Source organism: Bombina bombina, chromosome 4 (assembly GCF_027579735.1).
Source record: "Bombina bombina isolate aBomBom1 chromosome 4, aBomBom1.pri, whole genome shotgun sequence".
NCBI lineage: Eukaryota > Metazoa > Chordata > Amphibia > Anura > Bombinatoridae > Bombina > Bombina bombina.
In genome coordinates, this window is record NC_069502.1 from 1,140,559,613 (window position 1) to 1,140,576,105 (window position 16,493).

The following is a 16,493-nucleotide window of genomic DNA, read 5'->3' on the forward strand; positions in this document are numbered from 1 at the left end:
TTGAAAAGTTTTGTCAGAAAAAATCTTTTCCCTATAAGCTTAAGTCCTCTCAATACATGAGGACAGAAAGGTGATTCCACATTAACATCCAAACATAAAGAGCAAGTGACGTCTTGCAGGGCTTCTTGGTCCATGCTGTTCACTATGTATGAATTAATAACTCCAAATTAATAAAAAAAACTTTGAACAAAAAAAAAAAACGTTACTGCGCCCTTTTAAATTTAAACCGGGTAACTTTTTTACCCTGCTATGTCACTATAGAAATTTAAAGCCAATTAATTTCTAATCAGACACCCTTACACCCTCAGTAACGCTGCTGAGGCGCCTACCTGACCGCCAACTGGAATTCACCTATCCCTTGTGGAACTGAAACGATCCGGTACTTCAGCAAAAACTAGCACTAGAATCGCTTGCTTAACATATAAAAAACCATGCGGTTCTAGTGACACGCTCATCAAGCCGTCCTCTCCTCCCCGTGTGCAACGGAAGAAGTGTGGTTCTGAATATTGCGCAAGTTACAGTAAGCGGGCAAACCCGATAGGCCCGCCCATCGTGGGCGTTACTGTACCTTAATCTCCCGACCCGGCTTATTTGCTTGTTTAAGCCGTTGAAATAACCACCATAGCGTATTTAAAAACAGAATTTATGCTTACCTGATAAATTTCTTTCTCTTGTGATGTATCGAGTCCACGGATTCATCCATACTTGTGGGATATTCTCCTTCCCAACAGGAAGTGGCAAGAGAGCACCCACAGCAGAGCTGTCTATATAGCTCCTCCCTTAGCTCCGCCCCCCAGTTATTCGACTCGAAGGCTAGGAAGAAAAAGGAGAAACTATAGGGTGCAGAGGTTGACTGAAGTTTTTAATTAAAAATTATACTACCTGTCTTAAACAGACAGGCGGGGCTGTGCACTCGATACATCACAAGAGAAAGAAATTTATCAGGTAAGCATAAATTCTGCTCTTGTAAGATGTATCGAGTCCACGGATTCATCCATACTTGTGGGATACCAATACCAAAGCTTTAGGACACCGGATGAAGGGAGGGACAAGACAGGTACCCTAAACTGAAGGCACCACTGCTTGTAAAAACCTTTCTCCCAAAAATAGCCTCCGAAGAAGCAAAAGTATCGAATTGTAAAATTTGGAAAAAGTATGAAGCGATGACCAAGTCGCCCGCCTTACAAATCTGTTCAACAGATTTTTAAAAGCCCATGTGAAAGCCACTGCTCTAGTAGAATGAGCAGTAATTCTTTCAGGAGGCTGCTGGCCAGCAGTCTCATAAGCCAAACGGATGATGCTTTTCAGCCAAAAGGAAAGAGAGGTAGCCGTAGCCTTTTTGACCTCTCCGTTTACCAGAATAAACAACAAACAATGAAGATGTTTGACGGAAATCTTTAGTTGCTTGTAAGTAGAACTTAAAAGCACTAACCACATCAAGATTGTGCTACAGGACGTTCCTTCTTTGATGAAGGATTAGGACACAGAGAAGGAACAACAATCTCCTGATTGATATTCCTATTAGAAACAACCTTAGGATGAAACCAAGGTTTGGTACGCAAAACCACCTTATCTGCATGGAAAACTAGGTAGGTGAGTCACACTGTAAAGCAGATAACCTCAGAAACTCTTGAGCCGAAGAGATAGCTACTAAAAACAAAACTTTCCAAGACAGAAGCTTATATCTATGGAATGCATAGGTTCCCCTTGAAGAACATTAAGAACCAAATTTAGGCTCCATGGTGGAGCAACAGGTTTACAATACAGGCTTGATCCTGACCAAGGCCTGACTAAACGCTTGAACCGTCTGGGACATCTGCCAGACGTTTGTGTAAAAGAATAGACAAAGCAGATATTTTGTCCTTTTAAGGAACTAGCTGATAATCCCTTCTCCAATCCTTTTTGGAGAAAGGACAAAATTCTAGGAATCCTAATCTTAATCCATGAGTAACCCTTGGATTCACACCAACAAGATATCTGCGCCAAATCTTATGATAGATTTCCTGGTGACAGGCTTTCTAGCCTGAATCAGGGTATCAATGAACGACTCAGAGAAACCACGCTTTGACAGAATCATACGTTTATCTCCAAGCAGTCACACGCAGAGAAATTAGATTTGGATGCTTGAATGGACCTTGGATTAGAAGGTCCTGCCTCATTGGCAGAGTCCACGGTGGAACAGATGACATGTCCACCAGGTCTGCATACCAAGTCCTGCGTGGCCACGCAGGCGCTATCAGAATCACAGAAGCTCTCGCTCCTGCTTGATTCTGGCAACCAGACGTGGGAGGAGAGGAAATGGTGGAAATACATAAGCCTGAATGAAGGACCAGGGCACTGCTAGAGCAATCTATCAGTACCGACTGGTGATCCTGGGACCTGGACCCGTAACAAGGAAGTTTTGGCGTTCTGTCGGGACGCCATCAGATCCAATTCTGGTGTGCCCCATAGCTAAGTTAGCTGGGCAAATACCTCCGGATGGAGCTCCCACTCCCCCCGGATGAAAAGTCTGACGACTTAGGAAATCCGCCTCCCAGTTCTCTACCCCTGGGGATATGGATTGCTGAGAGATGGCAAGAGTGATTCTCCGCCCATCGGATTATTTTGGTTACCTCCATCATTGCTAGAGAACTCTGTGTTCCTCCTTGATGATTGATATAGGCTACTGTCGTGATGTTGTCCGGACTGAAATCTGATGAATTTGGCCGCAGCTAGCGAGGCCATGCCTGAAGCGCATTGAATTATCGCTCTCAGTTCTAGAATGTTTATCGGGAGGAGAGATTACTCCCGAGGACCATAAGCCCTGTGCTTTCAGGGATTTCCAGACTGCACCCCAGCCTAGCAGGCTGGCATCTGTCATTATTATGAGCCACTCTGGCCTGCGGAAAACAACATTCCCTGAGACAGGTGGTCCTGAGACAACCACCAGAGAAGAGAATCTCTGGTCTCTTGGTCCACATGCAGTTGAGGAGATAAATCTGCATAATCCCCATTCCACTGTTTGAGCATGCATAGTTGCTGTGGTCTGAGGTGTAGGCGGGCATAAGGAACTATGTCCATTGCCGCTACCATGAATCCGATTACCTCCATACACTGAGCCACTGATGGCCGAGGAATGGATATGAAGAGCTCGGCAAGTGATTAAAAGTTTTGATTTTCTGACCTCTGTCAGAAATATTTTCATTTCTACCGAGTCCTTCAGAGTCCCTAGGAAGGAAACTCTTGTGAGAGGGACGAGGAGAACTCTTTTTTATGTTCAACCTTCCATCCGTGAGATCTCAGAAAAGCCAACACGATGTCCGTGTGAGACTTGGCTAGCGTGGAAAGTCGACGCCTGAATTAAGATGTCGTCTAGATAAGGCGCCACTGCTATACCCCGCGGTCTTAGAACCGCCAAAAGGGACCCTAGCACCTTTGTGAAAATTCTGGGAGCCGTGGCCAACCCGAAAGGAAGGGCCACAAACTGGTAATGCCTGTTCCAGAAAGGCGAATCTGAGGAATTGATGATGATCACTGTGAATAGGATGTGTAGATACGCATCCTTAAATCCACGGTAGTTCATATTTTGACCCTCCTGGATCAGAGGAAGAATAGCCGAATAGTCCTCCATGTTGAAAGACGGTACTCTGAGGAATTTGTTTAGAATTTTGAGATCCAAGATCGGTCTGAAAGTTCCCTCTTTTTTGGGAACCACAAACAGGTTGGAGGTAAAAACCTAGCCCTTGTTTCCGCTCTTGGAACTGGGCGGATCACTCCCATGGTATGTAGGTCTTCTACACAGCGTAAGAACGCCTCTCTCTTGTGTCTGGTTTGCAGACAATTGAGAATGTGAAATCTCCCCCTTGGGGGGAGTCTTTGAAGTCAGAAGATATCCTTGGACACATTTCTAAAGCCCAGGAATCGTGAACATCTCTTACCCAAGCCTGAGCGAAGAGAGAGAGAGTCTGCCCCCTACTAGATCCGGTCCCGATCGGGGGCTACCCCTTATGCTGTCTTAGAGGCAGTAGCAGGCTTCTTGGAGCTGTTTACCTTTGTTCCAAGGCCTGGTTAGGTCTCCAGACTGACTTGGATTGGACAGAATTCCCCTCTTGCTTTGCTGCAGGGGAAGCTGAAGCGGGACGTTTGGAAGTTCCGAAAGGAACGAAAATTATTTTGTTTGATCCTCATCTTATTTGTTTAATCCTGAGGGAGGGCATGGCTTTCCCTCCAGTGATTGTCTGAAATTATGTCTTTCAGTGTATGTCCGATAGGGTCTTTCCAAAGATGTTCAACAACTTCGATTTTGATGACACATCAGCTGACCAGGACTTAAGCCATAACGCCCTGCGTGCTAAATGGCAAAAACCTGAAGTCTTTGCCGCTAATTTAGCCTTTTGGAAAGCGGCATCTGTAATGAAAGAATTAGCCAACTTAAGGGCCTTAATTCTATCCATAAATATACTCTAATGAGTCTCCACCTGGAGAGCCCTCTTCTAGAGAGCCTCAAACCAGAAAGCAGCTGCAGTAGTTACAGGAACAATGCATGCAATAGGTTGGAGAAGAAAACCTTGATGAACAAAAAATTTCTTTAGAGACCCTCTAATTTTATATCCATAGGATCTTTGAAAGCAGAACTGTCTTCGATATGTATAGTTGTACGCTTAGCAAGAGTAGAAATAGCTCCCTCCACCTTAGGAACAGTCTGCCACGAGTCCTGTATGGTGTCAGATAGGGAAACATTTTCTTAAAAACAGGGAGGGGGAGCGAATGGAATACCTGGTCTATCCCACTCATTAGTAACAATAGTCACAATCTCTTAGGGACTGGAAAACATCAGTGTTAAACAGGAACCTCTAGTATCTGTCCATTTACATAATTTCTCTGGGACCACTATAGGGTCACAATCGTCTAGAGGTAACTATTACCTCCTTGAGCAATAAGCGAGGTGTATCAAGCTTAAATTTAAAGGCTGTCATATCAGAATCTGTCTGAGGGAACGTTTTTCCTGAATCAGAAATCTCTCCCTCAGATAACATATCCCTTACCCCTACTTCAGAACATTGTGAGGGTATAATCGTATACGGCTACTAAAGCGTCAGACAGCTCAGCATTTGTTTCTTAAACCCAGAGCTGTCACGCTTTCCTTGTAAACCAGGCAGTTTAGAGAAAACCTCTGTGAGGGTTTTATTCATAACTATGGCCATGTCCTTGTAAGTAAATGAATTTGACGCATTAGAGGTACTTGGCGTCACATGTGCGGGCGTTACTGGTTGTGACACTTGGGGAGAGCTAGATTGCTAAACCCTCATTTCTTACTAACTGAAAATCATCTATTGCAATATTTTTAAGTGCTAAAATATGCTCTTTATAATTTATAGACTTATTAGTGCAAGTGGGACACATTCTAAGAGGGGGTTCACAATGGCTTCTAAACACATAGAACAAGGATTTTCCTTGGTGTCAGACATGTTAAACAGGCTAGTAATGAACAAACAAGCTTGGAAAACACTTTAATCAAAGAAAATAACACTTTAAACAAAAACGGTACTGTGCCTTTAAGAGAAAAAAAGCTGCACAAACTCTGCAAAACAGTGTAAAAAAGCAGTAAACAAAACAAAATTTTTACAGTAGCATCATAAAGCCTTAGTAACTTTGCACCACTATGCAAATAAACAATTAACCCCTTAATGTAAAAACCGGAGTGAATAAAAACTTCAAAACCGGTAAAATAACGTTCAAGCACCTTGCCACAGCTCTGCTGTGGCGCCCTACCTGCCCTTTAGGAACGATTTGTGGGGAAAAAAACCTCTTTACAGCCCTCAAATACAGCAGGAATCTCTGGAGAAGTAGCTGAGGTAAATAAACTGTGCAACTGAAAATAGGCCCCTCCCACGCTCACGTCGATGTCATGGGGCCTTAAAAGAAACACCACAGAGTGTTTCTTAAACTAGCCATGTGGGTTAATAACCCTTAAACAAGCCACAAAGACCACTTAAAGTCCCTCAAAAAACGTTATATTTGTAATTTAAACCAAAACGTTTTTTCCTATTAGTGTCACCAGTAACTATGAGCCCTTTATGCAAGCTTGGAGTCCTCTTTTACTGAATACAGCTTACCTTTCCCTCATGGGGATATTGCCAGCCTTTTCTAGAAATAACACAGTCTGTCTAGAAAAAAATAGACTGAACATACCTTAATGCAGTTTAGCCTGCAAACTCTTCCCCCAACTGAAGTTTTCCTATACTCTTCAGCGCTTGTGAGAACAGCAGCGGATCTTAGTTACAAAATGCTAAGATCATCATCCTCCTTGCAGAAATCTTCATCCCTTTTCTGCCAGAGAGTAAATAGTACACACCGGTACCATTTAAAATAACAAACTTTTGCTTGAGAAAATAAAAACTAACATTTTTGTCACCACACTCACTTTACCCTTCCTAGCAGTTAAGCAGGCAAAGAGAATGACTGGGGGGTGGAGCTAAGGGAGGAGCTAAGGGAGGAGCTATATAGACAGCTCTGCTGTGGGTGTTCTCTTTGCCACTTCCTGTAGGGAAGGAGAATATCCCACAAGTATGGATGAATCCGTGGACTCGATACATCTTACAAGAGAAAAAATCTTAACTCCCAGCCCATCAGTTTTGACCAATTACTCTCCATACAAGAAGAGCTTGATGTCCCAATCATAAAGAGCCCCTGTTAATTGCGCCTTATATGTTTCATATTGTGTAAATAAAAGTGCCCACTTTTACTCTGAGTATTTGCTATCTTTGCCCAGATAAAAAGCAGCACTTACCTACATCTGCCTGACAGCCAAGGCAGCTCACAGGCTTGAGAGGTCCTATCCCTCACATGGACCTGTGGAGAAATAAAAGTCTGAGTAAAATCAACCTCAGGCTATAGAAGATAGGGCAGCATCCTAATTATGAGAGGTGCAGTGAGAATTATGTCCCACTAGTTCCCATGGCTCTAAAGCCACCAAAGCTCAACTGTAGAGACTGAATATGGACTACGGCTAACCCTAGAACAAAGCGAGAACAATCTTGCACAACTTTAAAAATAATAAACTCTTGATTGATGAATCTATGCTAACACTTCACTTTACCACTTCCTATCACTAACGTAGGCAAAGAGAATGACTGGAGCGTGAGGGGGGGGGGGGGAAGCTATTTAACAGCTCTTGCTGTGGTGCTCTTTGCCGCCTCCTGCTGACTGACCAGGAGAGGTGAATATCCCATTAGTAATTAAGTTGATCCGTGGACTCATAGTGTCAGAAAAAAGAAAATTAAATTTAATATAATCTTATGTAACATAATATATATTTAGGGCTTGACAAAACCTAGGCACCAGTAACCACTGGCAACCTTAAAATTAGGGCCCTGGCTTAAAAGTCCCCAAGACACCCTTTGGCGCCCCCCCACTTTCTCTTGCTGACCACCACCAGCCGCACATAAAATTTAGCTTGTTGAAACTGCATCCTTTCTAGCCCTTGCTGTGAAATACAAATCCAACTTTTTATTGTGGGTTATTATATATACTGTATGTGTGTGTGTGCGTGTGCAGATGGTGCAATTTGTCATAGTATATATACAGTGTATATATATATATCTCATTGGGAAGGCCAAAATTTTCTGACTCCAAATTATGGGGGCTGGCCCAAAGATTTTGGAACAAATGTGCTGAAGCCTAATATAACATAATACACATACATTCATTTATACTAGTAAAAAAAGTTGACAATTAGATAATCTTAAAAGGGGATATAAAACAGTCTTTCATTTGTTGTAAAAAAAAAAAAAAAACACTAAGCAGAGGATTACACTTAATATAAAATTATTGAGATATATTATTAATATTTTTTAAATTATATAACTTTTATTTATTTATTTTTTAACTTAAATTATATGTTTTGTTTTATTTTGATTTAGCATATTTGTTTTTACTAAAGGAGCACTGTTTCAAATTCCCTTAAATACATTATATGACAGGCATATGAAGCTACATTCCATTACAAATAGATCATATGTTTCCTCTCTCCACAGAAGAAATTTGGTAAGGATCTTCAAAGCATTACACAGCAATTTAAGCAGTGAATTGCAGAGGAACTCACATTGTGATTTTACTGACTATCTTGGCGCATGCAGGAAATCAGGAGTGCGCTCTTTAAGATACGTATTGCTTTACTGATACAGCTCATTAATTGGCTGAAGGGACTGTTTGCAACAAAAGAAAAATAGGATGGGAAGTTCACCGATTTAAAAAAAGTTATTAAAATGATTCCTTTTAAACACATCTATCTTCAAAAAACTTGTTTGGCTTACAGTAAATCAACTAACAGGGGTTAACAAAGTTGAGGGGTTTTAAACCTTTACTGTCCCTTAGTGCGAAATGGAAAGCACATGGTCATCATTCGCACAAAGTTGTTACCCTGAGGAGCGATGCTTTCCAGAGATCATTGCGGTCCCCCTGGCACTAACTCCCATTCTTGGTGGTCTAAGGCTCCTGCATCTCTGGGATGTTGGTGTCTCCATGCCCCATAGACCCAGTAGTGCCAGAAAAGACCACAGGTTTAAGGGAAGCTGGATTGGGGGGGGGGTGAGAAGGGCGGTTTGCAACTATGATGCAGATGGCTAATAAACACGTGCACGCTCTCTGACTCACCTTGGATTACTCTTTAAGAAAGGATACCAAGACAGCTAAGCAAAACTGATAAAAGAAATAGATTAGCAAGTTATTTAAAACTTCATGATCTATCAAATCCACTTATAAGACCAGTAAACACAGTAGATTTGCATAATCAACAAAATGCAAGGTAACAAGTCTGAACTTCAAATGAGTAGTAGATTTTTTCTGACAATTTTAAAAGTTATGTCTATTTCCACTCCCCTTGTTCCATGTGACAGCCATCAGCCAATCACAAATGCATACATGTACCATGTGACAGCCATCAGCTAATCACAAATGCATATACGTTTATTCTGTGAATTCTTGCACACGCTCAAAAAAAAAAAGACTGTGCACATTTTGTTAATGGAAGTAAATTGGAAAGTTTAAAATTGCTGCTCTATCTGATTCATGAAGTTTAATTTTGACTTCAGTGTCCCTTTAAGTTTAAAATGTTTACTGTCGATAACACATAAAAAACCCTTATAAAAGGCCATCAAAAAAGGTCTAGAGACCCCCAAGACCACTTGATTTTAAACCCCCTAAGCCCCTATACAATGTTCCAATAGTTAGGTTATCACTGTATGCCCTTAATTATATGAGGATATCTCCTTTTTACTATAGAATTTTGAAAACACACACACTAGTCCATTTTTGGAGTTTTGCGCTTGGAATGTGTCAGATTTGGGGGGGGGGGGTGGTCTCCACTTTTCTGTGTCATACCAAATACAATCAAAGAAAGTATACATGAGAATGCCTAAACATTTGTAATTGCAAGAATTTTCTGGGTGAAGTGGTGCATTATGTGACAGAAATGCAGGGGTGCCAATATTTTTGGCCATGACTTGCATGTGTGGGTTTTTCAATGAAATAAGATGGATCTGTAATGTTCTGTTCTATTTTGACAACTGTGCTTTAAACTTTAAAAAATATATAATTATAAATACACATACAGATATGGACACAGTGGCACAGTGAAAAGTGGTAGCCCTGTGTTGCACAAGGGGGTCCTTACCTTAACGCCAGATGAAACGAATGTTCACAGTTCTAACACTTCCAGAGATTGGATCAATTAGGCAAATCTGGTAAGTCAGTGGCTGCCACCCTGGGCTGGTCACATTATTTAAACCCATTATTTTATACCCCAGGATACAGTAACCTGATAGAAGCAGAATATTTCAAACACATATATGAGCGGATTTGACACTGACATTTTCTATATGTAGTAAAATAAAATCATATGTATTTCCAGGGCCAGAGAAATATCACTGTAGTTTACTGGCGAGGGGAAAAAATGTCACAAGAGAAAAACTTACAAGTTGCACTCAATTTTAAATAAAGGAAACATCTTAAAAGGGCTATTAAACCTTATGAGATTGTAATATAAATGTTTAATTGTGTAGTTTAAAAATCATAATTTATGCTTACCTGATAAATTCCTTTCTTCTGTAGTGTTGATCAGTCCACGGGTCATCATTACTTGTGGGATATTAACTGCTCCCCTACAGGAAGTGCAAGAGGGATTCACCCAGCAGAGTTGCTATATAGCTCCTACCCCTCTACGTCACCTCCAGTCATTTCGACCAGGGACCAACGAGAAAGGAGAAGCCAAGGGTGTAGTGGTGACTGGAGTATAATTTAAAAAATATTTACCTGCCTTAAAAACAGGGCGGGCCGTGGACTGATCACAATACAGAAGAAAGGAATTTATCAGGTAAGCATAAATTATGTTTTTTTTCTGTAAGTGTGATAAGTCCACGGGTCATCATTACTTGTGGGATCCAATATCCAAGAAGGCAAAAGTACACGGAGTGACGGGAGGATAGGCAGGCTCTTTATACAGAAGGAACCACTGCCTGAAGAACCTTTCTCCCAAAAATAGCCTCCGAGGAAGCAAAGTGTCAAATTTGTAAAATTTGGAAAAAGTATGAAGCGAAGACCAAGGTTGCAGCCTTGCAAATCTGTTCAACAGAGGCCTCATTCTTAAAGGCCAAGTGGAAGCCACAGCTCTAGTGGAATGAGCTGTATTCTTTCAGGAGGCTGCTGTCCAGCAGTCTCATATGCTAAACGAATTATGCTACGAAGCCAAAAAGAGAGAGGGTAGCAGAAGCTTTTTGACCTCTCCTGACCAGAGTAAACGACAAACAGGAAGACGTTTGTCGAAATCTTAGTTGCCTGTAATAAAATTTAAGGGCACGAAACTACATCCAGATTGTGCAAAAGACGTTCCTTCCTCGAAGAAGGATTTGGGCACAAGGATGGAACAACAATCTCTTGATTGATATTCCTGTTAGTGACTACCTTAGGTAAGAACCCAGGCGTAGTACGCAGATACTACCTTATCCGAGTGAAAAATCAAATAAGGAGAATCACAATGTAAGGCTGATAACTCAGAGACTCTTCGAGCCGAGGAAATAGCCATTAAAAATAGAACTTTCCAGATAACAACTTTATATCAATGGAATGAAGGGGTTCATAACGGAACACCCTGTAAAACGTTAAGAACAAGGTTTAAACTCCATGGTGGAGCCACAGCTTTAAAACACATGGTTTAATCCTGGGCCAAAGCCTGACAAAAGCCTGAACGTCTGGAACTTCCTGACAGGACGCCTTGTGTAACAGAATGGACAGAGCTGAGATCTGTCCCTTTAAAGGAACTAGCGGATAACCCCTTTTCTAAACCTTCTTGTAGAAAAGACAATATCCTAGGAATCCTAACCTTACTCCAAGAGTAACCTTTGGATTCGCACCAATATAGGTATTTACGCCATATTTTATGGTAAATCTTTCTTGGTAAACAGGCTTCCTAGCCTGTATTAAGGTATCAATAACTGACTCAGAAAAACCACGCTTTGATAAGATCAAGCGTTCAATTTCCAAGCAGTCAGCTTCAGAGAAGTTAGATTTGATGTTTGAAAGGACCCTGAATCAGAAGGTCCTGTTTCAGAGGTAAGACCAAGGTGGACAGAATGACATGTCCACCAGATCTGTATACCAAAGTCCTGCGTGGCCATGCAGGCGCTATTAGAATCACTGATGCTTTCTCCTGTTTGATTCTGGCAATCAAATCGAGGAAGCATCGGGAAAGTGGAAACACATGAGCCATCCTGAAGGTCCATGGTGCTGTCAAGGCATCTATCAGGACCGCTCCCGGATCCCTGGATCTGGACCCGTAGCGCGGAAGCTTGGCGTTCTGTCGGACGCACATGAGATCTATCTCTGGTTTGCCCCAACGTCGAAGTATTTGGGCAAAGACCTCTGGATGAAGTTCCCACTCCCCCGGATGAAAAGTCTGACGACTTAAGAAAATCCGCCTCCCAGTTCTCCTCTCCCGGGATGTGGATTGCAGACAGGTGGCAAGAGTGAGACTCTGCCCAGCGAATTATCTTCGATACTTCCATCATTGCTAGGAGCTTCTTGTCCCTCCCTGATGGTTGATATAGCTACAGTCGTGATGTTTCCGACTGGAACCTGATGAACCCCCGAGTTGCTAACTGGGGCCAAGCCAGAAGAGCATTGAGGACTGCTCTCAATTCCAGAATGTTTATTGGAAGTAGACTCTCCTCCTGATTCCATAGTCCCTGAGCCTTCAGAGAATTCCCAGACAGCGCCCCAACCTAGTAGGCTGGGCGTCTGTTGTTACAATTGACCAGTCTGGCCTTGCTGAATGGCATTCCCCTGGACAGATGTGGGCCGATAAAGCCACCATAGAAGAGAATTTCTGGTCTCTTGAATGGAATGAAGACACGGCATGCACTTTGAAGTTTTGTTAACCTGTCCTCTGTCAGGTAAATCTTCATTTCTACAGAATCTATCAGAGTCCCCAGGAAGGGAACTCTTGTGAGTGGAAAGAGAGAACTTTTCTCTTCGTTTCACTTTCCCATCCATGCGACCTTTGAAATGCCAGTACTTCTCTGTATGAGATTTGGCAGTTTGAAAGCTTGAAGCTTGTATCAGTATGTCGTCTAAGTACGGAGCTACTGAAATTCCTCGCGGTCTTAGTACCGCCAGAAGAGTGCCCAGAACCTTTGTGAAGATTCTTGGAGCCGTAGCCAGTCCGAATGGAAGAGCCACAAACTGGTAATGCCTGTCTAGGAAGGCAAACCTTAGGTACCGATTATGATCTTTGTGAATCGGTTGTGAAGGTAAGCATCTTTTAAATCTACAGTGGTCATGTACTGACCCTTTGGATCATAGGTAAAATTGTCCGAATAGTCTCCATCTTGAACGATGGAACTCTTAGGATTTGTTTAGGATCTTTAAGTCCAGGATTGGTCTGAAAGTTCCCTCTTTTTTGGAACCACAAACAGATTTGAGTAAAACCCTGTCCTGTTCCGATCGTGGAACTGGAGGATTACTCCCATTAACAAGAGCTCTTGTACGCAGCGTAGAAACGCCTCTTCTTTGTCTGGATTGTTGACAATCTTGACAGATGAAATCTCTCTCTGGAGGAGAGTATTTGAAGTCCAGAAGGTATCCCTGATATATTATCTCTAGCGCCCAGGGATCCTGAACATCTCTTGCCCAAGCCTGGGCGAAGAGAGAAAGTCTGCCCCCCACTAGATCCGATCCCGGATCGGGGGCCCTCAATTCATGCGGTTTTAGGGGCAGCAGCAGGTTTCCTAGTCTGCTTGCCCTTGTTCCAGGACTGGTTAGGTTTCCAGCCTTGTCTGTAGCGAGCAACAGCTCCTTCCTGTTTTGGTGCAGAGGAAGTTGATGCTGCTCCTGCTTTGAAATTACGAAAGGAACGAAAATTAGACTGTCTAGTCTTGGCTTTGGCTTTGTCCTGAGGCAGGGCATGGCCTTTACCTCCTGTAATGTCAGCGATAATCTCTTTCAACCCGGGCCCGAATAAGGTCTGCCCTTTGAAAGGTATATTAAGCAATTTAGACTTAGAAGTAACATCAGCTGACCAGGATTTTAGCCACAGCGCCCTGCGTGCCTGAATGGCGAATCCTGAATTCTTCGCCGTAAGTTTAGTAAGATGTACTACGGCCTCCGAAATGAATGAATTAGCTAGTTTAAGGGACTCTAAGCCTGTCCGTAATGTCGTCCAGAGTAGCTGAACCAATGTTCTCTTCCAGAGACTCAATCCAGAATGTCCGCTGCAGGCCGTGATCGGCGCAATGCATGCAAGGGGTTGCAATATAAAACCTTGTTGAACAAACATTTCTTAAGGGTAACCCTCTAACTTTTATCCATTGGATCTGAAAAAGCACAGCTATCCTCCACCGGGATAGTGGTACGCTTAGCTAAGGTAGAAACTGCTCCCTCCACCTTAGGGGACCGTTTGCCATAAGTCCCTTGTGGTGGCGTCTATTGGAAACATTTTTCTAAATATCGGAGGGGGAGAACGGCACACCGGGTCTATCCCACTCCTTAGTAACAATTTCAGTAAGTCTCTTAGGTATAGGAATACCTCAGTACTCGTCGGGTACCTCTGGCAAAATATTTTATCCAACCTACACATTTTCTCTGGTATTGCAACAGTGTTACAATCATTCAGAGCCGCTAACACCTCCCCTAGTATACACGGAGGTTTTTCCAGTTTAAATTTAAAATTTGAAATATCTGAATCCAGTCTGTTTTGGATCAGAACCGTCCACCCACAGAATGAAGTTCTCCGTCCTCATGTTCTGCCACCTGTGACGCAGGTGTCTGACATGGCCCTAATATTATCAGCGCACTCTGTTCTCACCCCAGAGTGATCACGCTACCTCTTAGTTCTGGTAATTTAGCCAATAACCTCAGGGGGGGGTCATAACAGTAGCCATACCTGTAATGTGATTTGTAATGGGCCGCCCAGATGTACTCGGCGCTACAATATCACGCACCTCCCTCTGAGCGGGAGATGTAGGTACTGACACGTGAGGCGAGTTAGTCGGCATAACTCTCCCCTCGTTGTTTGGTGAATTTGTTCAATTTGTACAGATTGCTTTTATTTAAAGTAGCATTCAATACAGTTAGTAACATACATTTCTATTGGGCTCCACTTTGGCATTGCAACAAATGACACAGGTATCATCCTCTGAATCAGACATGTTTAACACACTAGCAAATAAACTTGCAACTTGGAAATACAATTCAATTAGAATAATATTAAAACGTACTGTGCCTTTAAGAAGCACAGAAGATCTATGACAGTTGAAAATTAATAAATTGAAACAGTTATAGCCTCAATCCTTGTAAACAACACAACTTTAGCAAAGGTTTAATCCCATTAGCAAAGATAACAAATTCTGAAAGCAGGAAACAAATTACAGAATAAACGTTTTTTATCTCAGTCAAACTATAATTCTCACAGCTCTGCTGAGAGAAATTACCTCCCTCAAAATAAGTTTTGAAGACCCCTGAGCTCTGTAGAGATGAACCGGATCATGCAGGGAATACAATGAGTTGCTGACTGAAATATTTGATGCGTAGTAAAAGCGCCAAAAAACGGCCCCTCCCCCTCACACACAGCAGTGAGGGAGAACAGAAACTGTCAGAAAACAGATTAAGCAACTGCCAAGTGGAAAAATAGTGCCCAAACATTTATTCACTCAGTACCTCAGCAAATGAAAACGATTTTACATTCCAGCAAAAACGTTAAACATAATCTCTAGTTATTAAACAGCTTTATGTATTTCTTACAGTGTAATTCTAGTGAAGTACCATTCCCCAGAATACTGAAGTGTAAAGTATACATACATGACATTATATCGGTATGGCAGGATTTTCTCATCAATTCCATTGTCAGAAAATAAAAACTGCTACATACCTCTATGCAGATTCATCTGCCCGCTGTCCCCTGATCTGAAGTTTACCTCTCCTCAGATGGCCGAGAAACAGCAATATGATCTTAACTACTCCGGCTAAAATCATAACAAAAACTCTGGTAGATTCTTCCTCAAACTCTGCCAGAGAGATAATAACACACTCCGGTGCTATTTTAAAATAACAAACTTTTGATTGAAGATATAAAACTAAGTATAATCACCATAGTCCTCTCACACATCCTATCTAGTCGTTGGGTGCAAGAGAATGACTGGGAGTGACGTAGAGGGGAGGAGCTATATGCAGCTCTGCTGGGTGAATCCTCTTGCACTTCCTGTTGGGGAGGAGTAATATCCCAGAAGTAATGATGACCCGTGGACTGATCACACTTAACAGAAGAAAACTGTTTTATCTGCCGCTAATGTCTCGTTATCTGGGCCACTTTGACTTGAAGAGGTTACAAAGCATTAAACAATGAGTGGAAAAAAATAAAGAAACACATAATATATGCTTCAAAATTGTACAAACAAAGTCAAAAACATAGATATTGCCCTAGTTGAGTGAGCCTTAATGCCATCAGGAACAAGAAGCTTGTAAGCTGTGATGATTCACTTAACAATCCAAACTGCAATAGTCTGCTTCACTGGAGCACAGCCTTCTCTTTGATGATTTTCTAAAGAACCTATGAAATAAGGGAGGAAACGGATATGCCAGGATGAAATGCCATTTTACCCCCTAGATAATTCAAATAAGCAACAGCCATTACATTGTCTGAAAGGACATTGACGGATTGCCCCAGCAAGTCTTTTTCAAAGGTGAGAAGTACCAAATGAATGTCCCTTAATTACAAAAGATTTGAAGAGACAACTCTCTTACAGACCATTTTCCTTCAGCATACCTTTCTTGTAAGGTAGCACCCCAGTCTAAGAAACTTGTGTTCCATAGTAAGGACCAACCAATCTGGACCTTGAAGAAAACTTCCTTTCAAAAGATCTTAGCCACCAATTCAAGGAGACCTTTACCTTCTGTGAGACAACAATTTTCTGAGTTAAGTGCATCAATCTTCTCCAAAGTTACAGGAAATGACCCTGGGCTTCCCT

The 16,493-nt window shown here is 42.1% G+C and overlaps 1 protein-coding gene across 1 annotated transcript in view; it reads right to left on the reverse strand.

The window, feature by feature from the left end:
• Positions 1–16,493, reverse strand: part of RAB3GAP2 (RAB3 GTPase activating non-catalytic protein subunit 2) — a 470,453-nt gene that overhangs the window by 255,786 nt on the left and 198,174 nt on the right. The window contains 3 exon segments of the mRNA XM_053712514.1: positions 9,653–9,671; positions 9,674–9,782; positions 9,784–9,796. Of these exon segments, the coding sequence (XP_053568489.1) occupies positions 9,653–9,671; positions 9,674–9,782; positions 9,784–9,796 (141 nt within the window).